Source organism: Heterocephalus glaber, unplaced genomic scaffold (genome assembly GCF_053883595.1).
Source record: "Heterocephalus glaber isolate CG9 unplaced genomic scaffold, H.glaber_assembly_v1.0 deba00001497, whole genome shotgun sequence".
Lineage (NCBI taxonomy): Eukaryota > Metazoa > Chordata > Mammalia > Rodentia > Bathyergidae > Heterocephalus > Heterocephalus glaber.
The window spans coordinates 27,003,579-27,031,107 of NW_028258320.1; the positions used below are offsets into that span (position 1 = coordinate 27,003,579).

The window sequence follows — 27,529 nt, forward strand, 5'->3', positions numbered from 1 at the left end:
GTCTATTTCTTTTGACTGGTGAATTGAGACCATTAATGTTGATGGTTATAACTGAAACGTATTGACTTGTCATTGCCATGACTTTTTCTTCTTGTTGGGTTCTTCCCCTTTACATTTAATTTCTTGTCATGCCAGATGGGTTCATTCTGCTTTGCTTCCTGGGGTTGTGATCCTCAATGTCTGTTCCTAGGATATTGTGTAAAATTCTTTGGAGTGCTGGTTTGGTATTCACGAAGTTCCTAAGGTGCTCTTTGTCAAGAAAGTATCTTATTTCTCCATCACTTTTGAAAGATAGTTTTGCAGGTTAGATCAATCTGGGTTGGAGGCTGTTTTCTTTTAGGGCTTGGAATATGTCACTCCAAGCTGTTCTTGCCTTGATGGTTTGTGTTGAGAAGTCTGCTGTGATTCTGATGGGCTTTCCTTTGTATGTGAGTTGTTTCTTTTCTCTGACTGCTTGGAGCACTTTGTTCTTCTGTTGTGTTTCTGGAATCTTAACAATTATATGCTTATGTGTAGATTTTTTTTGATCAAGGCTATTTGGAGTCCTATATGCCTCGCTTATCTGTATGTCAAGCTCTTTTCCCCTGCTTGGGAAGTTTTCTACCATTATTTCTGTGAAGAGGTTTTTTATGTCATCTGCACTCTCTCCTGTTTCTTCATTGAGCCCAATCAGTCTTATGTTATTCTTCTTTGCATCATCTAGCAGCTGCTGGGTTGATTTCTCATGTTCCCTTATAATTTTGAAGCAATTTTTCTTTTCCTGGTCACTAATTGCAATCTTATCTTCTATATCTGAAATTCTGTCCTCACATTGGCTCATTCTGCTGTGTAGACTTTCAATGGAGTTTTTCATCTCCTGGAAATCTATTTGCATCTGTTTTATGGATTCCATTTGTTTCTTATGTTGGGATTCCATCATGTTCTTCAGCTCCTCTCTAGATTTATTAATCATGTCTTGCACTAGGGGCACAATTTCTCCTGTTATCTGAGAAATTATTTCTGATTTCATTTTTTCCAGATCCCCTTTTGTTGCCAGTTCAGTAGGTCCAGGTGGTTGAGTATCAGAGTGTTCCATCTCATTTCCCTTTGGGGTTGCTGTAGGTGATCTGAAAGTCTGGTTTTAAGACTTATTTACGTGTTTTCTCATTTTGACTGGGGCAGGGGGCTGTTAGCACCTGCACGGATTACCTCCTCTGAGCTGGGAGAGGTGGGACAGGGGCCGGGAGCAGCAGTAGGGATGGTGACCCAAAAGCCCTTTCCTGTGGACTGGGAGCAGCTGGAGGGATGGTGGCCAGGAAACCCCTTCCTCTGGAGCAGGAGCAGTGGGATGATGGCTCAGAAGCCCCTCCCTCTGGGCCGGGAGCAGTGGGAGGGATGGTGGCCCGGAAGCCCCTTCCTCTGGGCCAGGAGCAGCAGGACAGAAGGTGGCCCCAAAACCCTTTCTTCTGGGCTGGGAGCAGTAGGAGGGATGGTGACTGGGAAGCCCCTTCCTCTGGACCAGGAGCAGTGGGACGTTGGCTCAGAACCCCCCACCTCTGGGCTGGGAACAGTGGGACTCAGTACCTTGGTCTGGTGGTCTGGTGTCCTCTGCGTCTTTGTAGTGTGGAATCAGGTGGCTGCCTGTCTGCAGCAGGGTGATTCGGTGTCTTCCACATGACTCAGGACCTCAGTAGGGCATGCACAGACCTGCCTGTCTGCAGCGGGCTGATTCGGCATGTGTCAGATCATAGGTTTACTATGAGACCTGAGCAAAGCCTGTCTAATAAAGTATGGCCTCACCTTAAACGTGTACTTATTTAAGGATTTTAGAGAGCTTCTCTGCCTTGTCATCTGTTAGACCTCCTGCCATCTTGTACTTCTCCCTTTCCAGAATCCTGATCTCCAGGTTTCTAAAACAAAGTTGGTCACCTCCACTTGATTCCTGTACAGCTTTAATTTACTTTCTCAATTTACTCATGGCATTTGTTCACTAACCAGTAAATGACTCTTGAGTATCTACCATGGGCTAGACTGGTGACAGGAAGTCAATGCTTCCCCTGTCTTCATGAGGCTGATAGGCTAGATTGTCACCTCTAATCCAGTCCAGCCATGGGGATTCAGCAAGGCACCCAGACTTCTTTCTCCTGGTGATTGTTAAGTCTGAAAAACATGTGTGTACTATACAAGAAACATGCTTTCTAGAGAGGAAAAATGAAGGGGATGAAGGTTGATCCTCAAAAAAACTCTCAGTAGGGAGGCAAATTGATCAGAGATTTTACTGAGCTGGCTTTTGCATCTTTCAGTAAGAAGGAATTATCAATATGTGAAGAACACTGGAACCATTTCTGTCATGGGTCTTCTGGTAGGCATAAGTTATTTAAAGAGGCTGGACGGAATAAAAAGTAGAGATGCGTTATTTTTGCCACTTGATTATCAGGTGGAGGTACAAAATCGTTGATAAATAGAGGAACTCTTCGTGAAAGGAAATGAAAGATGTAGGAGCCAAGCAGAAAAGAGAAGCTTGAGGAGATAGCTTCCTGAATATCCACTTGGATTTTAGTTGGAAATTACCTTATTGCTCCCTCTCTTGATACAGTCATTAGTCATCAGAATAATAAAATTACTTGTCACTTTGCATCATTTACCAAACATTTAACGTACCATATTTAGTGCAATAGAAAGAGAAAGGAGTGCAGAGGAAGATCATATAGCTTCATAGGAGATGGCCTGGAAATAAAAACAAATATTCTTCCAGATAAAAGTACCAGCTATATGAAATCACTTATGTAGGCAAAATTTGCTGTATACTTTTGTCTCCCCATTCTCCAAGGCTGTCTTATTTTCAACAAAGGTGTTAGACTCCTTTTACCTCCTGCTCAGTTTTGACTTACATTTACTTTCATTCAGTGTTTGGTGAATGAATGTGGATGCAAAGGAGAGACTCGGAGGGCAAGAGAGCAGAAAAGCCTGTCATTCTCTTCTCACTGTCCCACACAGACCCAGTGGGGAAAAGAGTCACTTGTGCCCAGACTGAATTCCTAGCAGACTGAATGGAAGAAAGTGTAGTATATATCCAAAATGTGTGAACTGTTTTCTGTTCTACTCATCAAAACTTCCCTTCTCTCTGCCCAAATGACAAAACAATAACTGGGAGTGTGAGTGATAGGGAGGGAAGGACCTAAAATGTCAAAAAGCCATGAGAACAAACCTAAAAACAGAATATAGAGCTTTCCAAAAATGGAAGTTTTAACTACTCAACCTAGTAGTAGCTTTTGACAAAATACTTATTCACGTACCTCCTGCTAAGAACTTCCTACTGTCAACCTTTTTGCATTGAACACATCAGAGGTGACAAAGAGCACTTTTGGTGTTTAGAGACAAACATCTCTTTGTCCTTGACCTCAGAGGCCACCCCTGAAAGGCTCTCCTCTCCGTACCTCTATTTTCTTGTACTGGCTACTGACTGAATCAGGATTCTCTTACAAGACAGAATTTAACAGCCCTTTCATTCTGGAAAGTAAATCCTCTAAGAAAATAAATATTTCAAAATCATGACATAGTCACTCTCAAAGAACAAAAATTTAAAACAATACTTCTGGAGCCGGGGATTTAGCTCAGTGGTTCTGCCGCCTGCCTCGCAAGCGCAAGGATCCGACTTCGATCCCTGGTACCCCCCCCAAAAAAAATACATAAAAAAATAAAAAACAATACTTCTTCATTAGAGTTCTAAGGTAGACATGAGCTAGGGCAAAAGACTAGATTTCTATATTAATCAAGACTTACTTGAAAGCATTTCTTTATATTATACAGAACTATACTGATATTTTTCATTTTTCTGTCACAGATGTGACAAGTTAATTGAAGGCGTTCAGAGTGAAAGAAGGACAGGAAGTCGCGAAGTGCCCTTAGCTTTCCCTCCGTAGTGTCGTCTCTTTGAAGGGCAGAATGTATTTGACAGTCGTGAAGACTTGTCAGAACACAGAGGGAGTGACTTTCTTCTTTTCCCCCATGCTAATGACTTTACACTGTGTTAGAAAGCTTGTTGCTCTTGCCAGATTAGAAATCTAAAAGTAATGGGTCAGTGTCACATGCTTGGTTCTCTTGAAGAAGCTATGAAGCAGGCTCAAGTGCTAGTGCTCAGCAGGTAATCTTCTTCTCTTCCTATTTTCCCTTGATATATGTTGGTAATGCCCATATCCAAGTACTTTTAAATAACTTGATATTAGGCACGCAGATACTCTACAGTTGTCAACTCTAAATATCTTTGATTATCTTCCTTCTTCAAAGAATTGAAGTATAGATGCAATAAATAAATGTTTTTTTAATTATTAACTTTAATTTGACTTTTTAAATCATACAACATAAGTGCTATTAAAAGCACCTTTGCATATTTAAAATCAAATTTTATGACATTTAAAATTGTATTACACAATATTTTCCTTAAATTCTTTAAAAGTCCATTGCTTAAACTAAATGTATCAACCCAGTGTGAGGTTTAATATATGTAGAAATATTTGATATTTATAGTGCCAAAAATGAAACAAATAATGTCCATGGAACTATATTACAGAACTCTTATATATGAAGTGGTATAATATTTAATATATATAATAAAATATTACAATACAGCATTCAGATTGTAGTAAGAGGATATATTGTAATACCTACAACAGTAATCACCACAAAAAGGTCTTTCTTAGGTAAAAAGTCAAAAAGAAAAATAGGCAAGGATAGATAATAATTCAATGATTAGAATATTAAATAATCCTAAACTAGCCCAAAAGAAGACAAGAAAGGAGAGACAAAAAACACAACAATATGGAAAAATACAAAACAAATAGCATAAAGGGCATGATCTAGTCTCAGAAAACAAGCCAAAATTTTCCAAGCATGGAGAAGACATTTACCTTCTCTTAATTTAATTTTAAATATATAGAATATATAGTAGTAAAATAGAGAAAAGAATTAGAGACAATTTTCCCTCCTGTATATAAATAGCAGAAATGAATTATTGGTCTTAAAAGAATATTGAATCGGGGCCAGGGATTTAGCTCAGTGGTTCCGGTGCCTGCCTTGCAAGCATAAGGTCCTGAGTTTGATCCCCGGTACCAAAAAAAAAAAAAAAAAGAATATTGAATGCCTGTGTTTTAAAAGAGATTGGTTGGTTTTGTGTGTGTGGAAGGAATCAAATCCTTCAGAGGCCAGCCTGAATATAAATCCTGATCCCAACCATTTACTTGCCCTGTGACCTTGGGTAGGTACATAAATTCTCTGGAGCAGCTTTCTCATCTATAAATGGAACTACTGATGGGTTTCTTATGAAATTGTGGTTCAGACTAAACAAGATCCCAAATATAAAGTACCTGTAACAGAGGACATTCAAATAATGATATTTTGTTGCAGAACTCAAGAGACAGGAGAAATGACAGGTGAAACAGGAGGATTTATTCCAGGATTTTTTTTAGGTACAAACCGGCCTAGTGGACTTGCATCCAAAGGCTGAGCCTGGAACAAAGGAGAAGCTCCAGTTTTTATACATTTGGTCAAAGAGGTTGGCGTAAAGTGAGACAAAGACAATTATTTACTCAATGACAGTTTTATAACAGCCTTGAAAGAAAATATAATACTGAGAGAGCAGGATGTCATAGGACTCTGTTTACAGGAACATAGCTGTTAATCTTATCTCTAACACAGCAGAGATCAGTGATTATGGGGAGGGGAGGTCTGAGGGGGAACTGCTCAAGACTGGGAAAGAAAAAACTTGTTTTTTGTGGGTGTCCTGCTTTAATTTCACTTCCTTTTTGGTTCCCTCTATAACTGTCTAACACAAAGAAAATGAAATATCGTGGTGAAAATACCCATATAAGAATATCTTTGCTTAACAAAACAAACTATTGGAAGTCAGATCTGGCAGGATGTAGAAAGTGGTTTTGCTATAGGGATGGCAGTATTGGTTCAGCATTGGAAGATCCACCCCCAAAAGTCATCATTTAAACAGAGGAAAGGAAAAACCCATATGATCCTGTCACTAGTTGAAGAAAAAGTATTGGACTAAATCCTACAGCTGTTCACGGTAAAAGCTATCAGGAGCCTAGAAGTAGAACAGAACCTTCTCAACAGATTAAAGACATGTATTCCATACTTCCAGCGAGAATGCCTTATATAAATGGAGAAGATACAATGCTTTCTCCTTAAGGTGGGGAACAAGGGCAGATAGGCTTACTCTTTATCTGTCCATTAAACTTTGAAATCTAGGCCCCACCAAAATAATCTGGCAATAAAATGACAGAACTAGGATAGGATTGGCACAGCAGAAGCAAAATCTTTATATGTAGATGAAATGATCATCTACAGAGAAAATACTAAGAAATCTCTAGGAGCCCGTAGAACTTGTACTTGAATTTAGCAGGATTAGAAAACACAAGGTATATATAAAAATTCAGGTATACTATCTATGTTCATACTTTTTTCTTCTATTATCTTTATCCAGTTTTAGGATTAGCACAATGTTGTGTTCCTAAAATGAGGGGAAAAGTGTTCCTTCTTTTTTCTGCTTTAATTGTTTGATTATAATTTATCAGTTAAAATGTTTATGTGCCTGCTGTTGTCATATAGGTAGGTTTTCAACTAGGAATATACTTTCTTTAATAGGTGCTATTCAAATTTTTTGTTTCCTCCAGAGTTAGATTCATTAACTTGTCTTCCAAGGTACTTCTTAGAAGTTGTCAAATTTATTTCAAAAAAGATTTTTGTAATATGCTTTCTATATCCTTTTAAATTCTGTAAAATCTGTGGTAATGTCTCCTAGATCTTAATATTGTAATTTTAAAAATGTATAACTGATATTGTGTAACAGGAAGACAAGGTCTAAAAGAGCAGGGGAATTGGGAGGGGTAGGGGAAGGGAAAAAAGGGAAAGGAAGAAATATGAAAAGAGGAAAAAAACTGGAAACAAGGTCTTTGCAAATAGGGAAGGGTGGAGGGGGTGAAGGGAGGGCAAGGGAAGGGGAAAAAAATAAGAACCAAGATACTCATGTAAAGGTACAAGATCCCAATGATGAATGTAACTGTATTTTATACCGAAAATGTACCAGTAAATAATGGGAAAAAAAAGAATATCTTTGCTGTTAAGCTGTAATTAATGACCATTAGTTTATCTTTGGCTGTCATTATAACTCTCATCTCCTGAGCACTATCTACATGTTCTCTCACTGTTTTTAGTCTTCAACTCAATATTATATTGTATTTTATGTCTGCAATATGTCCACAGAATCTCCTTCATTGACTTCCTTTTCCATCTCTAGGAAAATCAGACAATGAATTTTTTGCTTGGAAAGAAGGAAAGAGATGGACCTAGAGAATAGAAATCAAAATAAATACATCTATCTTTGAAAATGCTTCCCAAGTCATAAATTTTGCATCACTCCAGCATTGTCTTTAACCAAATTCCTTTGGTAAAGGGCATATTCTAGGTTCATATCCTTAGGTGTAATTCCTTAATGTCTTATTCCATGCTTTTCAGAAAAACCAGACCTGAAAGAAAGTCTTTTTTGGCAAGGTTTTGTGTGCAAGGTTTTGCTCTTGCACAAGAGAGCATTCTGTTCAGCCAGTAAAGTGCAGTTTGCCCTCCCACTAATAAGATTCCTGTCACTAAAATGAAATATGAGATCTAGACTAGCCAGTTAGTGTTGCTTCATAATTCTGCCCAAGGGAAACTTGTTCATTATGTTAGTGCTTTAAAAATCAAGGGAACTAGGGGAAAAAAATTACTAACCCCATGCAATTTCATTTCCCTCCTGCAATGTTACTATGGCAACCCAGCATCCCTCTCTCTCCTCTCTCCAACTACACACACTGTGTTCCTGAAGCAGCCTCCCTTGGTTCCCCAAGAATTACCTGTTAAGCATTTTTCAGCTGGAAGTTGATGCTGTTGCATGCAGTTGAAGAATGGCTTCTTGGTCCAGGACCCAATCCAAATGACACTGTACATTAATTGTAAATTTCTAGGAGTTGGGAGCAAGTTAAAATCCTTATATTGTGCTGAAATAAAAGTATTGCTCTAATTTTAGGGGGAGGAATATACCAGTTCATTGCTATGTTGCAAAGCACAATAGTTCTTTCATTGTTTTTATAATATTCTGGTTTAGAAAAAGGGAAAAACTTATTTAGAGTGAATTCTGAAAGCTAAAGTGACTGAGTCACATTCTTAAATCTAATCCTAATGTAAAAGCTATTTATATTATAGAAAAAATATGTATTTTCAAAGGTAAGATACTTTAATAGCAATTCATTCACTCATTCACTTTGTAGTTTTTATTGAGTAGCTCTCATGCTCATGTTACCTCTTTCTGAGATTCATTTATCCCTCAAAATGTTAACCTGGTCCTCAGGGATAGACTAGTGTTAAGGAAAATAATTATTCACAGCACTTGTTAACAGAATGGTAGGTAAGATAGCCTTTATTCAAGGGTGTCTTCTACAGTGGGGCTTTGTAGTAAAGGAAAGACATCTGGCTCAACTCTGTATACAATAAGGAAAGGTATTTTATTGCTAAGGAATAAGATGAGGGTGTATGAGTGGAAATTTACTAGGAGGAAACATCAGGAATAAGAGGAGTCTGGCTAAACTGATTTGAGTGGATTACTACCAAAGGCAGGTCAGGATGATGAGATATTGAGGGTAGGAATAAGGAATTGGATCAGATACCAGGAGGCAGGAGGGTACTTTCTAAATTGGCCCAACAGAATTCTTGCTAAAACTAGACTAAGTAGACTAATATACTGAAGCCAAAAGTCAGGACCTAGTGAACTGGAATATAGCTCAGTTGTAGAGCACTTGCTTAGTATACACAACACCCTGCGTTCAATCCCCAGCAAAGCAAAAAATAAAAAAAATTTAAAAATTTAAAAAAAAAAAAAGTCAAAAGTCAGGGCCTAATAAAGGAGAGAATTTGGAAGTGTACACTAGAGTTAGTTCCAGGGGACCACAAATAACTAAAACACCTGGGGGGGAAATTGTAGGTTCCTCAAAAGAAGTGCAGAAATTTAGACAAGAATCCTAAAGGTCAAACAGCTACATTTAGCTTGGAGAAAGGCTTCAGAGAAAGCCATAGTGTAAGACATTAAGGATTTGGATCTTGGGGCAGGTGAGAAGGGGACTCTCAGGCATGTGAAGTGGTTGAGCAAAGCAGAGAAACAAGGAAATGAGAGGCTCGTGGCAGGAGCTGCAAAAAATTTACCAATTGATTGGAGAGAGGAAGGGACTAGGAAAAGACTTGCAGTGCTAACCTGAAGGATTTCACCTGGACTGAGGTGTGTCATAGTCAGACCTGTGCTGCAGGAAAGCAAACAATGAGCCACACCAGCTTCAAAGCCAAGAAATTAGTTCAAATTTTATGTACTTATTTACTTTAACTAAAAAATAGATATGAAGTAATATCACTGCCTGCTCTCCCCTTCTAAAAAGCTGAATTAAGTGTGAATCATGAAATAGCAGATACTTTTCAGTCTCATTGTGCACTGTCTGGCTTGGGCTCCATCTTCGTGGCCATAAGAACTGTGATGCTCATGAAGGTCTTCCATGAACTTGAGCCACTAGCGTTCCACTGATCCATGAAGGTCCAAGCAGTTGGGCCTGCACTACCTGTGCAGCCAGGCAGTCCTGACATCTACTGCTTCCTCATAAGGCTTTTCCCCTGCTGGGTTTTTGGCTATTTGAAGTATTTTACGCTTTTGAAATGTGTCAGATTAAATTTGTACAAGATTCAAAGGTGACAGTGTTAAAAATATTGCAAGGAAAATATGGTTGAAAAAGCTTTGCTAGAGCAAGTTCTTTGCCATTCAGCTAGAACTGATGAGCTTGACCTTGAGAAGCTAGCTGGCTGGCATTGAACCACAATGATTAAAAGAACAGAGCTAGGACAGTTCTACCTCACAGCTCTTCTGCTGTTGCAAATGCCACCTTTCCATACTGAGTCTTTGTATCATACATGTTTTTAATAAACATCAGCAGTAGCAGCTTCAGAACTTCACTAAGAATGCCTGGAATTTGAACAGAGAGATTTTTTTCTTCATCAGCCCTTCCAAGATAGCCCTTGACTGTTTTGCATGGTCAACACTAATAAGTATCTCATTCGTTTCCTTCTTGGCTGATTTTGTTGCTTGGGTGGTGGTAGCCAGTGTTTTGTTGCTGAGAAGGAACTCAGGGCTTTACATACTGAGCAGTGACTGTGCAGCTAAGCGGCACGCCCCTGTCTCTAGCCTAGCTCTGAATGTAGCCTGTAAAGAGTAATTTCATCTCTTTGAAACTCCAAGTTTTCATTTTTTAAATGAAGATTCTACTTTCTTATAATTGTGAGGGTAAAATGATATGATGCCTGAAATTCACTTCAAAATAATATAAGAAAGGGGGCAAGGTCAGGGTACAGATGAATCACAATTGATCCTAAGGCAACAATTGCTTCACATTAGTCTGAAATGTGTTTGAAATTTTCCATAAACTTTTAAAAAAAGATGAAACCAGCCAAAAATGTATGTTTGTAAGAAGGCACACTATACTTCAAAGGATTAAGGAACTGATGTTTGAGCTAGATTTTGCTCTTAGATGGCCAAACATTTTCATTTAACATGTAGCATTTGGCTTTGAGGAAGATAATTTGCCAGGATAAAGAGGTAACAAAAATGATTTTTTTCTATATGACCAAAGTTTCAAAATGTCTGCAGATATTCTGTAATCTTTTCCTTCTTAGCATTTACTTAAGAAAAAGTAGAAAAAAAATATAGACTTCGTTCATGAGTCAATTATTAGCCTGCAGTCTGTATGACATGTTTCTGCATGGTGGAAAGTAGAGGTGATAATTGTATTATGTAGAGGTGATTATTGTATTATCTCTCCTTCAAATGTTTTCAGGTATTACTAGAAAGGCATTCGGATTTTATAGTGGTTTTGATATGCTTGCACGTTTGTTTTATTTTATTATTAAAGCACTGTTTCTACTTGAAAGGCTGCTTTAGTTCATATAAAGGCAATGTTTTAAATCAACATAAAAAACAATATTTAAACATGCCCCAAGAATGTTCAAATCAGGTCATGCACTATTTTTCATTTGAATTTCATTTATAAAGAATGTTAATAATTTTGATATTTGTTTCAAAGTTTAGAAATAAAGTTTAACCTCCTTGCTGATACATTACCATCAATAGGCTTACTTTTCAGATTTGCTCACCCAGTCTAAGAGTAATTTGAATATTCTGAATCTAATTTTGATGTATTTTTAAATGGGATTATCCTTAGGGTGGCTATTAAGTGTCCATCACAGAAATCATCAGCTTGGGGAGTGGCATGAGCCAGGGTGTACATGAAAACTTCTCCAGATGGCTTGGGGGCACTTAGATAGGTTGTGAGTGACCAAATCTCCACAGCTTCCTGTTGAGTCTCCTTCCCTACTGATTCCTCAACACACTGAACTCTCTTAGCACTGAAGGAAGCCCTAACTCTCTCATCCACATAGCCCAAGGGAGAAAAAGTGAGAATTAACAATATTGGTGAGGGGCCAGGAATTTAGCTCAGTGGTTTGGCTGCCTGCCTCACAAGCGCAAGGACCCGAGTTCGATCCCCGCTACCAAAAAAATAAAAAATATTGGTGACACTTTGGTCACCTGACACTACATAGTAGGTAACAAAGTATTTTTCATATCAAATGGTTGGGAATCCAATGCTGCCAACAAAAATGAAGGACCCAAAGGAGTTGTCCTGGTATGGGTCATTGAAAGGAATTTTTGATCCAAGTTAAAGTGAGTTTTGACATAGAATTCATATAGAATTCAGAATTAGTGACACTGCTATCATAAATGTGTCTACTCTGTTGAACAAGGTTTCTCAGTACTAATGTACTAACATCTATTAAATACAAAAGTTAGGGATGATATTGAGATGGAACTCTGCCATTCTAACAATTGTGGAAAAATCTAACTCATTAAAAGAGGATTTTTAACAAATTGTTTAATCACAAATTTTTAATATATTTTTGATGTTTTGATCACTTATATTTGAATAATTATAATGATGTTCTAATCAGGAGATTTATTTTTAACGCTTAGAGGGTTTGGTTCACTGGAAATCTTTAAATCTTATGGTAGAGAAGTGATGTGGTAATACATTCTCAAGCATAACATTATATTAAGATAAAATTATATGGGGGGAAATGGAACAGAAATAGAAATGCAAGGGCAAAAAGGACTAATGAAATTCTTAACTACAAATTCCTATTTAAAAGTTTATTCACAAAGGGAAAAGAAAAAATATGAGAAAAGGAAAAAAATGGAAGCAAAGTCTTTGCAAATAGGGAAGGGTGGAGGGGGTCAAGGGAGGGCAAGGGAAGGGGAAAAAAATAAGAACCAAGATACTCATGTAACAGTACAAGATCCCAATGATGAATGTAACTGTATTTTATACCTAAAATGTACCAATAATCTTAATGGGGAAAAGAAAAAGTTTATTCACGAGCCACATGTGGTGGCACATGCCCATAATTCCAGCACTTGGGAGACTGAGCCAGGATCACTGTGAGTCTGAGGCCAGCCTGGATTACGTAGGGAGATGATATCTCAAAACAACAAAAATAAATATATAAAAATAAGGCATTATTTCCTGTGTATCAAATTACTTACAGTATTTAGATTCTATTGGACTCTTGAAAGAGTAGTGGAACAGTTGTATGTTAAAGTGTCAGTATTCTAACATGTGGAAAATCATATACTTTGCAGTTCTTTAAACTTGAGCAAAATGAGATCTCAGTTTAAGAAAGGAAATTATTTTAGGAGGCACATGAGCAAATGTTCAAAGCCCTGTGGGCCACAGCATATTGGATGCCAGCTGGGGTCTTATGGAACACACTGCATTTCCAGAAGTTGCTATCAAATCTAATTGAAGATGTTGCCTTTGTTCAACAGGATGGTCTGACGCCACTGCACTGTGGGGCAAGGAGTGGACATGAGCAGGTGGTAGAAATGCTGCTGGATCGAGCTGCTCCCATTCTTTCAAAAACCAAGGTAATGTCTGTTCAGGTTTATTGACATCAGACTGCACTTAGCTTCAAATCCCTTTACTGGCTGTGTAAATAACATAGAGAAAAACAGTAGATTCCATTTAACAATTAAAGTGGCTGTGTTCATGGAATCTCTGAAGAATCTCAGAATAAGTTTGGGTGTATGAATCCAGTATGTGGGATGCACTAAATATGAAGTCATTTGCATGTGTGATGTTTGTGTTCTGTTCCAGGAACATTTACTACTTGACTTTACTCTATAAAGTTTTCATAGCTCAGAAATGATTGCTTGTTGGGTTAAAATAAACTAAAAGATCTATACTCTGCCAAGTCTAAGTTTGGGTCTCTCTCACCCCTCAGTTTATGTCTTGAGTGTTCATAGGCTATTAGAGGTCAGAGATATCATTTAGCTGATAAAGATGAAAACATTTAGAAAGTTGCATGCACTTGAGTGGCCTTTTGGAAAAATTGACATATCTGAAATGAACATGAGATTGCCATCAAAAATTAATTTTTCACTAAACATCTTTTAGTTTTTTCTAGTAGTAAAACCATTTGATTCTATGATGCTATTTGCTGATCAATTTTGAGGAAAACTGCCCTACAGTCCATACTATTTTAATTGAACTTTGAAAGTTCTGTTAAGCTTTGGAAGGAGTCTTAATTTACAGCATTATAAAAGCAACAAATCTACATGCAATTCTCCTTTGTACTCTGGTCCATGTTCTTCAACAATTCCAGAAGATTGGACAGGTTCCATACAATTTGAATAATAATAGCAATCATTAAAATGTGGGGTATAGATTAGTGAATTGTTGGCGGTATATTACCCAAAAGAATTAAGCAAACATAAATTTTCCATTCTATATAATTATATCTTACACTTTTGAATGCTTCTTGTCCTAACCATTCTACTTTTTCTTTTTCTTTCACATAGTCTATCATCTTCTCTTCTCTTCTCTCTCTCTACTTCTACCTTCTGAGCCACGTTACCTCTCACTGAATCATTGTAACAACTTTTACTGATCCCACATTTTCTCTTTTGCTCCTTTATAACCCAGACTCTGCTTCGCAATCAAAATGTCAACCAAATCATGTCAGCCACTTACTTAAAAACCCTCCAGTTAATTTCCATTGTTCCCTTTAAGATTAGTTTTCATTTGTCAAAGCAGTACAGGCATAGTTAAAAATCAATAGTTGTCTCATTGTTTTCTCCTAACTTATTATTGATTTGATTCTTTTTCTGGAATATATTGGGTTTTTTCTTCCTTGGTTTTAATTTTTAAGAACAATTTCTCATTCTCTGATAGCTTCTTTTTTAACCTTTTCTCCTTGTTTTATGAAGGTAGTATTTCCAATTACTTTTTCAACAACATTCAAGACAGCTATTTTAATTTTTTTTTTTTTTTGCTGCTTATATTTCCAGATTTCTTCAGATTTCTTGTTCTCTTTTTGTTCAGTTTGGCTGTATCTTTTCTTTTGAAGGATTCCTCTAAGAATACAAGCATGCAATAGGAAACTGTAAGAATATAAGCAAGGTTGATGATCAGGTGGTGCTGGATTAGGAGGATTATCTACTGTCAGGATTAAATGTCCTTTTTCATTGTGGCAGTTTGGATTTTGAAAGATAATCTTTTAATTATTTGCAGTGTTCATCTGTGTGAATACTTTCTGAGTGAGATAAGAGAAAAGGGGGCTATCAGTTTTCTTGCTCTGTGTTATGATCCTGATAACTAACACTTATGATGATTACTAGATACCAGGCTTTATGTTCTTTACATATATCAGTTCATTTAACCTTCAACTATCTCTATGAGATACCCAAATTGCTGTGTATCCTTTTCATAAAAGAGAAAAATGAGGGTCGGGATTTAGCTCAGTGGTTCCTCTGCCAGCCTTGCAAGCACAAGGACCTGAGTTCGATCCCCAGTACCAAAAAAAAAACAGAGAAAAATGAAACACCAAGAAATGAAGTAGCTTTTTTCAAGATGTCTCAGCTAGTGACACAGCAAAGATTTGAACCCAGTCTAATTGAGGCTGTATACTGAACAGCTACATTGTCTTCCTTTGCTGCGATCACTTGTTCTAAGTTTACATCCTCACCATTCCCCTTTGCCCTGCTTTAGCACTGAATATGAACCCCCCCAATTCATCTTCTCCAGTAACTAAACTCCTGGTTTCCTGCAGAGTACAAGGGGACTGTCATATGGCTTTGCTGGGTTGGGAAGAGCCTGGAAGCTTGACACCTCCATGTATAAGCTCTAAGTTAATCCTGCTTCCAACCTCAAGTCTAATCTTCTTAAGTACTATTTTTCTGTGTCCTTACCTTGTTGAGATTTGCGAGGTAAACCAGTTGTCTTCATTATACCCAGAAGTGTGCTACAAACTGTGTCTGCTCACAAGAGCTGACTGTGCATTATCTCTTCCCAATTCCACATTTAGTGATCACATTGGTAGATTGACCTTGGTCGTAGCGGGGGTCCGTGGAAACTGGCCAATAGTAGGCATCGAGGCTTCTTTTTTTTTAAAGCTGGTTGTTAGGCATTAGTCAGCATTGCCACTGACCACACCTGTCCACAGACATTTAGGATTCAGCCTATTCCCTCCTGCTAGGGGCATTTCTCTGCTTAAAGCCTCTTTCCTTACCCCCAAAATTATAGCCTTCACTCCTCTGTTACTATTTCCTTTCACATTGTGTATGAAAACAGGAAAGGAACAATTTTCTATGCCTTTTTGAATTTTACTCTTTAAATTCCTTTCCTGCTTTTTGATGGAATTTTCTAGAAGAAAAAATATATCTACCATGTTTAATCAGAAGTCTCTCCCAGCACTAAGAATGAGGTCCTTATAGATTCTGATGCTTCCTGCCTCATCTCCCCTTCTGCTCCTAGCTCAGGATCATCTCACCACCCAGCCTCTTTGCTCCTAGAATACAGCAAGTTTCTTCTCATGAACTACTTAGTTTGAGTTCCTTCAACTTGTCCCAGATCTTTTTGGTTTCTGTACCATCTTCAACTCAAATGTCATCTTCTCAGATAGGTCTTTTTTTGACTATCCACCCATCCTGCTCCCAACATTTCCCTAAGTCATTATAATTCAATCAAGTTTTATTTCCTGTGGAGCTCTTAGTACTATCATGAAATTCTCTCCTAATTTGTGTCCGTGCTTGTAGCCTGGCTTTCTTCAGTAGAATGAAAGAACTTTTCCTCTTTCCATGCAGTGCCCCCAGACATATAGATTAATGCTCAGCATATAGTAGGCCTTCAATAAATGTTTGTTGAAGTAGTAATGAGTGAATCAACACATTCTTAGCTTTAAGGCAGTTTATCTGGTCCTTCAAGACTTACCTTATTGAGCTAAGAAAGCCTATCATACAGGATCCATATTTTCAGGCGCCACATGTAATATGACTCCTTTCCATAAGATGATTATTTTTTTTCTTTCTTTCTGTCCTTCCTCAGTGACCTGTAAGTCTCCCACTCATGCATCGTTATTGTGTGTACCATTAAGATTTTGCTTCTGTTACTAACACTGCCTCTCATTTCTGTTCTCTGCTAAGTCATTTGTTCTTCGGATTTTGTTTCCTTGTTTACTTCATGTTTTCCTCTGAGACTATGTCAAAATATAAGCAAAGGACTGTTTTGGCAAGAATAAGGTAGGGCATATGCTGGTGGGTGGCAGTATCTCAAAAGGAAAATGTTCCCACCCTTTCCTGCACCTTACTTTCTAATTTGGATCAAAATGTTTAAGGGGAATATTTTAGGCAAAAATATCCTGATTGACTGGCAGTATGTGAAGGCTTTAAGTTTACATAAATATTTATTGAGCTTTATTTATATGTACAGAGCTCTCTTCTGGACAATATAGGAAAATTATAACCATGAGCCTCTTGCCTTTAAAGAACGTAAGTAGTTGAAATATATGTGGCAGTGAGGGACTAATACCCCAGGATTGGCTAAAGGGGGCACATTATTTTTTCTTATCTTGAACTTCTCTTTTCTGTCATTTATTGATAAATTAGGAGAAAATAACTTGGCCCAGCAAATTCAGAAACACCTGGCTCCTTGATGTATATTTGACATAGCGTTACTTTCAAACTTATTGGTGATATCTTTTTTAGAAACTGAATTTGCTCTCATTTTTTCACAAAGTATATTAAATTCAGTTACAATAATTAATAAACTTCTCTTGGTAACTGGATTCTCTAAGAAATTCCCCAGGCCCCTAGATAAAACATTCTAAATATATGCTCTGCTCTTGAGCTATATTCTAACCATTTAAAGGTTTTATTTACCTTTGAATATACTCATTTCTTCCCTAAGTTCTTTAAACCAGTTTTCACCTCATTCCTACTGCACATGATTAGTTGTTTTTCAATCCAGTTAATTTAAATTAGGCAAGCGTCAGTTGAGTTGACCAAAGCTTGCCTTTCCTCATCACAGACACATGGGGGCACCAAACTTACAGAAATGGAGGTTTCCCTTTCTGCTTGTTGTGAGAGGACATGACATGAAATGCATTGTAGTCGGTTCTTTTTTTTTTTTTTTTTAATTGAACCAGTATAGTATTCAGTGTCAATGTCAAGCATTACTAATCTATAAGGACAAAATTAAAGCCAGTCCAATGAGAGCCAGTTCAGGCTGGGAATTTAGCTCAGTGGTGCCACCGCCTGCCTCGCAAGCGCAAGGTCCTGAGTTCGATCCCCGGTACCAAAAATAAAAATAAAAACTAAAACCAATGAGAACCAGTTCTTGTCTCTATTTGTTCCTTTCAGTTTTAAATTAAAATTACTACTCATTAAGAAGTAGATTTTGACTGCTTACTTTCCAAATGAGGAAAAGAATTATCCTTCACAATTTGTAATTGATTGACATGAGAAGTGGGAAGGCTATTCTTAGAAGTAGTTTTGGATTCATGGCTGAAATCCTAGCTTCCCAGGAGGCTGAAGGAGGAGGATGGCAAGTTTAAAGTCAGCCTGGGCAACTTAGTGAAACTGTATCATATTAAAAACAAAAGGTCTGGGCCTGAAGCTCAGTGACTCAGGTACTTGTCAGTCCCCAGCACTACCAAAATAGAAAAGAAAAAAGAGGCATGGTTCAAAAATAGTTTTTAACACCTTTTAAAACATAAGGCATTTTCTTGTGAGAAACTAGAATTTTATCTGTTCATATTTTCACTTTTTGTCTTTAGCACATTTGCATTAAAAGGTAAAAGAGTAAACTTGTTTCCATATGTGTTCCAGAATGGATTGTCTCCATTGCACATGGCCACACAAGGAGATCATTTAAACTGTGTCCAACTTCTGCTCCAGCACAATGTGCCTGTGGATGACGTCACCAATGACTACCTGACTGCCCTGCACGTGGCTGCTCACTGTGGCCATTACAAAGTCGCCAAGGTCCTCTTGGATAAGAAGGCTAATCCCAATGCCAAAGCCCTGGTGAGTGGCTCCGCCAACAGGTCCAGCCTAAATTGTCTCACTGCCTACACGCCACCTTGTTTATGAAGGGATTGCTTTGACAGAGGTAAAAATGGAAGATATTAGTTAAATAAAGCGTACTTCTCATCAGTGCTTTCAAATATCCTTCTTGGAAATCAACAAAATCTTCTATTTTTGATATGAATAAAACTGATGGAACTAATTGTTAGCTCTTTAGGGTAACATGTTTTTTATATTTTATTACTACATGTTTGCAATACATAATAAATACACTCATTGTGGGTAGTTGATACATGTACATGTGGAAAATCTTAATCCTTTTACTTCCCCTACCCCACTTCCTCCCTTCTCCCTCTGGCCCTAGATCACCTCCTGTCTGTGAAAGGACTACCTCCCAGTTTCTTGTTATGTCTTTTATTTTGCTCTTTAGATTATTTATAGTTTGGGTTTCTCATATAAGAAAAACCGTAAGGTCACACTTGTGATTCATTTGTTTAAATAAAGCCCAAAGAATGTACAATTGTAAAACGACTGAATATATCAACCTGATGTTATTATAGGTAAAGTTATGATTGTGTGGGTTAAGTTTTTTCTTAGATCTAAAAACACCAAGCAAAATAATCAAAGCCCCGTTTATCTAGGAATTGTTGATCTACAGTGTTCTGTTACCCTTGTAAGTTAATGGAATATTGCCTGTCATCTTCCTTTTTTTTAACGAATCAAACTTTTGGTCCAGCTTGCAGTCTAAACTGCTATATAAAATGATTTCTTCTTTGAGCCCTCAGAATGTGCTATATTTTGGTTTCCTCAGGAAAATAGTGTTTGTTGTTTTTGGAAAAATATATTGTCGCAACTTAGTAAGGTGTTTAAATTTAGTTCAGAATAAGCACCCATACTTAGGGAAAAAAAACATAAGGCACCCAATTTTAGAGAAAAATTGTGAGTTTACTGGCAATTATCAGGTAAAGGCTTTCATCTAATCAGCCTTTTCAGGCAAGTTTCTGCACCCTGCCAGCCATGTGGTCGCCTTACCTGAATGGATCCACAGCACCTCTCATGTTTGTGAGCCCTGAAATTCACAGGGGCGGGAAAGAATGTGCAGAGGGGGACTCCCCAGGCCCCAGACAGCTCCTTTACCATTCTAATTCTTAAAGATTCTTCAAGCAACGCTCAAGAGCTGTCGACCCTGCCCAGTATGTCAAATGTGTCTGAATTCTGAGAAGGGAGGAAAACAAATTAGCGATCATGACTCATTTTTCCATGTAAGAAAAAAAGTCTTGAAGCAGGGCGTGGGCTGTCATTTTCCTGCCACTCTGGAGATTTCACAACATATACCGAGGTTGTAGCCAGTCATCCTGGGGTGGACTATGGCCAGAGAAATGGTCTTGGGAACCTGCTTGGAAGTATCTCCAATGACTTGGACCTAAGCTTTTAGGGTGGACCTTGGTAGTTTATAGTTCTCCATCAGCTGCCGAAGTATATGGCATCATCTCCGCTTTCAGGCAGGGCAGGTAATTTGTTAAAACGCAGGTTGTTTATTAGATTAAATATTGAAACAAATGATCCAAATAATGTTGAATCATTCAAATCTCTGCTTCCTTAGATTAAGTACCTATTTGAATCTGAAAGCCGGGGCAAGAAGTGACAGCGTTTTAAAACCAGTCTTACTGTTCTAAATTACAGCTGAGAAGTCAGAATAGATATTGGTGTCATTTGGATATGAGAGCGTATGTTTGGGCCCAGCTATTGTACTGTTTTTGAAGAAGGACACTATTTGGAAGAATGAATTCCAAAATAAAATAAGGAAGAGCTTATTTTATTTGCCTTAGATACCAGGATGTGGCAAAACATTCACTTCCTGTTCACAATTGTGGTTTCAGGGGATCCTGGGAGCAGCTAGATTACCTCTGCTCCCAGAAATGAATCACCACTCTGTTTAACTCCTCATGGTTTCTTTTTATTTTGAAGTCTTTATAGCACATCATTTTAGCAGAAATATTTCACTGTACACAGTGAAATTGGATTTCAGTGGAATGTACTCAAGTAAATACGTGTATTTGTCCCTTGCAGAATGGCTTTACCCCTCTTCATATTGCCTGCAAAAAGAACCGAATTAAAGTGATGGAACTCCTTCTGAAACACGGTGCATCCATCCAAGCTGTAACTGAGGTGAGCAGAGTAGGATTTCTGGGGTTCCTGGGTGCTGAGATCAGAGCTGGAGTCCCAGTGCCTTCTCCGGGGACCAGCTAGTTTTGTTCATGTGCTGTTGCCACAGACCACATTTGGAACTCTTCACCAAAAGGGTTGCCAGGTCTTAGGGAGTGTGGGAGGGTGGATGCAGATGCATCCCATGTCTAGAAATATAACCAAAAACACAGTCAAGCAACTGGCAACATCATAGAAAACGTAACTTACATGAAATGTTACAACACCGTGCTTCTCTAGTGGGGACAAGTTTGTCCTCAAGGGGGTATTTGGTGATTGCTGTATTTCTAGTTGTTAAACTATCATCTCTTGGGTAGAGGCCAGGGGATGCTACTAAACATCTCACAAGGTAGAGGATGACCTCCTATCACAAACAGTTTTTTGCCTCAAAATGTCAAATGTCCCCAGGTTGAGAAACCCTGCATAGTACAACTTGTGTGCTTCCATAAAGTAGGGATTGCTCTATCCAAAAGCTCAAATTAATGAAATGCAGAGTTGCTGACATTAGTAAAGGACTAGCTCTAGATTTCATTTCTATGAACCAGCTCGGAGACCTGATCCGTCAGAAGCAGGGCTGAGCCTTCGGCACACTGAAGCAAGCCTGACATCTACCCCTCCAGACTTGTCCTACCCCACCCCAAGCTCCAACCTCCCAGCACCCCAGTCCCTGCAGATCCTAGCCACTGCCATTCCCTGACTGAACCCTCTTTCTGCCATGCCCTTACACTGCAAGCACTTTGCCAGGCCAATCTTGCACTCCTTAGCACCAGGTCTGGCCTACCTTCTCCAGGCACTCTGTGGCCGTCTAGGGACAGTCGCTTCATCTTGTGCATATTTTATCAAAGCACTTACCCAGCTGTCTTACTCATGACCCACTTGTTACCCCAGGACCCCAGGAGTCACAGGTTCCTGTGGGCAGGTGGCCTTCAGATACCCATAATGCCTGGCCCATGCATGAGATTTTGTGGAAGGCTTGATGCTTACATAAAAATCAAAGTATAGCCTTACAATTATTGCTTGAACTCAGGTTCTTACCCGTCAATGGAATATTTGCCATGATTTGTAACACTTATAATTTTGAAAGATTAAATGGCTCAAAACACTGATACTGATTTGCTCTTTGCTTACACATATGGCTTCATGTTAAGCACCCTGTTATTTTAAGTAGAAAATAGTAAGTTTATTCTCTGTGCATGGGAATCCCTTTGAAAGATCAGAATAAACTGGGAAGAAAGATTTGATTGATATTTGAATTGGTGTCCAGGGATGTCCTCAGTCCCACTGCCAGCCCTGTGCTCCCTGTGAGCTTCAAAAGGCAGCTCAGACCAAACTCTCAGGACTCCCCCTGCTGGTGGGAAAAGGAGACAAACTGTAACAAAACTTCCTCACTGTTTGAAGTTGGGGTGGCCAGATTTATTCCACTTCTGTCTTGTTCTTTACTCTGTAGGATTCACTTCGCCTACTTTTGACATTTCTCACATTCCTTTAGAAATTAATTATCCCTTCTCTCCCTTTTAAAAACAAGACAGGTAAGCTTTTTTCTAACCCTATTAAATTTTTTATCAGATTATGATGTGCATATTTTAAGTTTAATTAAATTCAGAAAAACTAGAAAAGAATTACTTTGTATAAAAAACACAAGTAAGTTGCATTCTTTAATAAGATGACTGATTTGAGATTTTGATCCTCTTTTTTACTTATCCACTCTACTTTTTGGTGAATAGTCTTTCTAAAGTGTGTGTAAACACATGTATATAGGATTTGAAGTAAATATAAAAATTAAAATCTAGTGCTGTGACAATTGTAATATTTGCATTGTCTTAATTTATAATTTTCATAGTGTTAACAAATTATTGAAACTATCAGTGCAGTTCGCCCTTTTATTATTAGCAGGATGGCTTTGTAAAAGGTACCCTCCTCTTTCTTGTATAATATGTTGTTTATTATCAGTACATGGGATTTTTTTTTGAAAGCCCAACATTATAATTTGAGATTAAAGACAATATTTTTTACTAATATGTCTTTAATCATTCTGCATTACATACATACACACGTACTCATATGAATACTGAAAATTTAGTACCAAAGAAAAAACTCTTTATTTCTTTCTCATTTTTTCCTTAGGTCTATATAAGAAGTATGACATAACACTTTCATGGTCACACAACTTGCTTTAGGGAAGTGATTATTGTGTTGATACAATTTGTCTAATAGAATCTACGACCTGAATGTCCTGATACTTCTAATCTGATTACTAAACTGGGAGGAAGGGAGGGATGGATGGATAGATGGATGGATGGATAGATGGAGGTCAGGCAGGTAGGCACATAAACAAACAAACACTGTTAATGATGAGCCAACAAACCATTACTTCCTTCCTTTCTCCTTAGTCGGGCCTTACCCCAATCCATGTTGCTGCCTTCATGGGGCATGTAAATATCGTATCACAACTAATGCATCATGGAGCTTCACCAAACACCACCAATGTGGTAAGTATTCAACTGTGAGTATTTAACAAACCGGCAAAGGTGACTTTTATTTAGTTATTTTTTATTATAATTAAACTAATACTTAATTTGACTACTTGAAAAGATAGGATTTGAGAACATCTTTTGTTTCCTTTACTTGGAAGGCAAACTCCATTCATTGCCTAGTTGGCCACAAATTTTTTGGACTTTATAGAATGTGTTCATTAATGTTATAAGTACATTACTATTATACATTATATTTTTTAAATGAAATATTTATGGGTATGGGGATTTTTCTGTAACAGAAGCAATAAAATGTGCTCCAGGTTAAGGAGGTGGTTCAAGTACTACATCATTTTTATGAATTAATTTCAAGTAACCAAAGTAATCTCTCCTAAGTATACTTCACCATGTTATACCAAAATCATGGAACTAACTCTGAGTATATAGACTATGCCATGCAGTTGTTTTCCCATGCTAAGCCTTGCCATGGGAACCATGACACTCCCTTCAGAATAGATATCAGGCAGTAACTTATCACCCTAGATCCATATGTAGCATTTAACAATCTTTTACAGGATTTCAAATTTGACATTATCATCATATTAGCACCCTGGGACACAATCATAAGACTCACTGAATTCCTGCACACTAAAAAAATAAAAATGAGCAATATCTGACAATGAAAGGGTAACCCATGAGGTCTTTCACACTCACCTCAAGGGAGGCCTCCCTAGGAGGTCTGTGTATCTTCTAGTAGCACTAGTCAACACATCCGTAAGATAGGAACAGATTGGTTTCTAGTTTGAAATACAATCTTTCTTACCACTAATTCCAGAGAATTTTTCCTTCGTAAAGGAATCACTGGGTAATATGCTAAGCCACATCCTCAATACCTGTCCAGTAAACTCAATAATAAGTTTCCTAGGACTTGTTTTCCTGTGTCCTTCTGTTCAGAAAGATGGCCTACAAAACAAGTTAAAAGTGGGAATCACTTGTGTGAGAAATTTTTATTACTTTTTGTATTTCAATGTATCCAAGTTTTCTACCTTGTAAATATTCTGAATTAAATAGAGGCAAAGAAAATGAACTTAGTGATAAAACTGAGGAGTAGAGTATTGATCTGTTTAGATAAAGCAGAGGACACAAACCCTAAATAAGGCCCATCTGCTCTGGAGTGTGTTTTTGTGGTGCCCATGCAGAGTGTTGTTTTTAATTCTGATATCAGAGTCAACACTTAAGAACTGGGAAATGTACACAGACATCCAGAGTGCCATTTCTTTTGGAAACAGAAAGGTGTGGCATGGCAGGGCTGGCATCAGTCAAAATAGCAACCTGCAGATGTGAGGTGGAAGTGATCCCCTCTGGGGCAGGTGTGGAGCCCTCAGTTAAACTCTCCCTGACTGCCCTGTCTCATTCATTTACTCTCTGCTTGTACCCTGTGAGCAGGCACCTGTCTATCCCTACTGAGGCCATACTGGAGATTCCTGAGCGATACTTTGGATGCTGCTAGTGACACGGCTCCCTCGGGTGACCCCAAAGTTCTTGCCATCATGGCTCAGGCTCCTGTAAAACTATTATGTGCTCAATTACCTATCTGTTCATTAAAGAGGTGCTTAGGGCAATTGTTTATTTTTTAAGAAAAGTTCACCATAAGCTTTATGCCAAATAAAGCATGCCCATCTTCTTCAGAGCTACACTTAATTTACTTTGTCTCCTGTTCCCCAGAGAGGAGAAACAGCCCTGCACATGGCAGCTCGCTCCGGCCAAGCTGAGGTCGTGCGGTATCTGGTACAAGATGGAGCTCAGGTAGAAGCTAAAGCTAAGGTAGGTGCAGTACATGAAAGCATTTTCTATTGAGGGAAAAGCTTGGGATTTTAATAAAACCTTTAAACATATGTGTGCTCTCAAGAACTTTTCTTTTTTAAGAGAGTGAATAACTTCCAAAAACAAGTCTCTACTCAAGTAATAGTATAAAAATCCCTGGTCTCCACATGTACCCAATCAATATTTAACAAAATTAAGTCGACTAAGAACATGCCCCAAACTGTCCCTAATAGATTGGAACTGGATTTAGATGTGCCTAGAGTCGTCCACAGTTGATGGAGAGAAGCTTATACAGGCAGCTTCTGGAACAAGCACAGCTTGGAAGCATAACAGCTCTTTTGGTTGAATTACACGTCGGCTGGTGTAGCCACAAAAGGAGAAAGGATTTTTTTTTCTCTGTAAATTGTGAAACCGTAATTCCTAAGGCTCAGAGGAAATCTGCTTTCGGGGATTTGCCTTTACATGTAAGAAGAATGTCTGTGTTGAGTTTGGATGCTTCATATCTGCCTGATGTTCAGCATTTAGTAGATACCCCTTAACCTTCCACTGTGGGGATGGATACCTGGGCTCATTATCAGAATGGCAGTTCAGGACAAGCATCCTGAGTACATAAAAACTTCAACCATTAATTTTAACCTTCAATAAATGTACATTTATTCCCATTTACTTGCACAGTTTCTAGTTTTAGGTTAACTGGAGAGAAAAGAAAGATTTGTGAAGAAATTTGACTATAGAGTATTTCTAGACTTTAATAATTTTTCCCAGTGTATTCAGCTATTTCTTTCGTATCTAATTTACCCAAAATTGTTTTTAATCAACTGCTATCAAGGCTCTCTAAAGCTTTCAACTTATTATTCCTAGGGAGGAATATAACTTTGCTTTTCCTTTTATACTCATATTTTACCTATTAACACATTGCTTAATTTATAGTTACACTGACTAATACAAACATAAACTAGTAATTAGTACACAGGTACTAGTATGGGAACAAACCGTTAGGTCTTCTTGAGCATGAGATCCACAGGTGGGTACAAAGGTTGTGACAGGCCTCAGGTGTGCAGTGTAGACTATCTGGAAACAGTTCAGCAGACCTTCTGTAAAGGGACTGATAGTAAATATTTTAGGCTTCGCAGGATCTACTATCTTTGTCATAGCTACTTACTCTGCCATTGTAGTGCAAAAGCAATCATGGTGAAAGCACTGTGCTCTGATAAAACTTTATTTACAAAAAATATGTAATGGCTAGGTTTGGCCCCTACAATATAATCTGCTGATCCCCGATCTAGATTCGGTTAACCCTCTAAATTGGTTCAGTGGAATGACTAAGAGAGGAGGTAATGTACTACACATTAAAAGAAACCTCATAAGGGCCGGGAATTTAGCTCCGTGGGAGTTCAATCCCCAGTACCAAAAAAAAACAAACCAAAAAAAGAGAAAGAAACCTCATATTCATGAATATTATTAGTTATATATCAAACATCATATCTAGGCAATGTTTGCACCCACAAATGGAAACTGAAGATGGAATGTATACTTCCTCTTTTATTAAGGAGGCAGTGCAGTATGTATAATGGCTCAGAGCCAGTCTCCTCCAGCACACTGCCTGGGGTTGAATTTTGGTCCACAGTTTAGTAGTTGTATAATATTGGGCAAGTTAATTAATGTCCCTGTGCCATGCCTCCTTATCTAGAGTCCTCACATAGAAAATGGGAATCACGATTGTCCCAATTCAGAAGACTGTTTTGAATATTAATGAATTAACATAGGTGGAGTATTTCAAAGCCTAGGAATCGATAGGAGGTGTTTAGTAAATATTTGGTAGTTATGGTGGCAGCATCAAAAGTAGATGATATTTTTTTCACTATTCACCTTCTCCCTCGTGGCATCTTTTCTCACTCTCTTCATGCTTCTAACTGGTTATGTAGCCCCTCTGGCTTTGACTTTGACCTTCATCTAAAACAGTGTCCTGTGTTCTCCTCTATCTTTCCTACTTAGAGTATTTACTTAAACCTTATCACATTTCACTGGGGAGTTTCTACTTGGAGGATCATCATAGGGCATCTTTGGGAAAATTAGGAAGTGGTGCCTTTTCCATTTGAGGATACGTCTCCAAGAGCATAGGACTGTTAACTTTAGTGCCCACCATGAGAGGCAGACCTGTGCCCCAATACACAATCTGATAGAGTATCAGCCCCACCAGCCCTCTTGGCTGGAGCAGCCTCACTGGTACACCTGCAGAATCCCTCGCTGCCCACCCTCCCTCTGCTGTTAACTATAGGAAGGTGCACCAGTAGAATACTTCATTCTGTATGAGTATGTATGTAGGGGTGCATAACAGCTGGTAGGGGTATGATATTCTTCCCACGCATGTGAATTTTACTAGGATCCCTTCTATTATTTCCTATAACAGGAGTCAGGAGAGGTTAAAAATTGATACTCTGTGGCAGGTGATAGTGGGGATAACTTATAAATTTAACTGCTTCTCACAGTTTCATACTAATTAGTAGGTCACTCCAAGGGTATTTAAGGGCCTTAGCTCCACTTTCTCTGCATTTCTGAACGTTTA

At 38.2% G+C, this 27,529-nt stretch overlaps 1 protein-coding gene and 1 long non-coding RNA gene across 25 annotated transcripts in view; one reads left to right on the forward strand and one right to left on the reverse strand.

Moving 5' to 3' along the window:
• Ank3 (ankyrin 3) overlaps positions 1-27,529 on the forward strand; it is a 515,763-nt gene that overhangs the window by 337,020 nt on the left and 151,214 nt on the right. For all 23 annotated transcript variants that reach the window (XR_015440538.1, XM_087185521.1, XM_087185526.1 and 20 more), the window contains 5 exons: positions 12,929-13,027; positions 18,266-18,463; positions 20,534-20,632; positions 23,059-23,157; positions 24,865-24,963. Coding sequence is in view for 22 of the 23 variants with exons in the window: in XM_087185521.1 (XP_087041647.1) it covers positions 12,929-13,027; positions 18,266-18,463; positions 20,534-20,632; positions 23,059-23,157; positions 24,865-24,963 (594 nt within the window). In the remaining variant the exon portion in view is untranslated. The remainder of the gene's footprint in view (positions 1-12,928; positions 13,028-18,265; positions 18,464-20,533; positions 20,633-23,058; positions 23,158-24,864; positions 24,964-27,529) is intronic.
• The window catches only part of LOC147825613 (uncharacterized), a 43,566-nt gene continuing 36,665 nt past the window's right edge, over positions 20,629-27,529 (reverse strand). The window contains exons 3-4 of one of the 2 annotated variants that reach the window (XR_015440543.1): positions 25,957-26,068; positions 20,629-20,817 (exon numbers count right to left, since the gene is read on the reverse strand). This is a non-coding gene — a long non-coding RNA (uncharacterized LOC147825613). The remainder of the gene's footprint in view (positions 20,818-25,956; positions 26,069-27,529) is intronic. The other variant, XR_015440544.1, reaches the window with a different exon arrangement.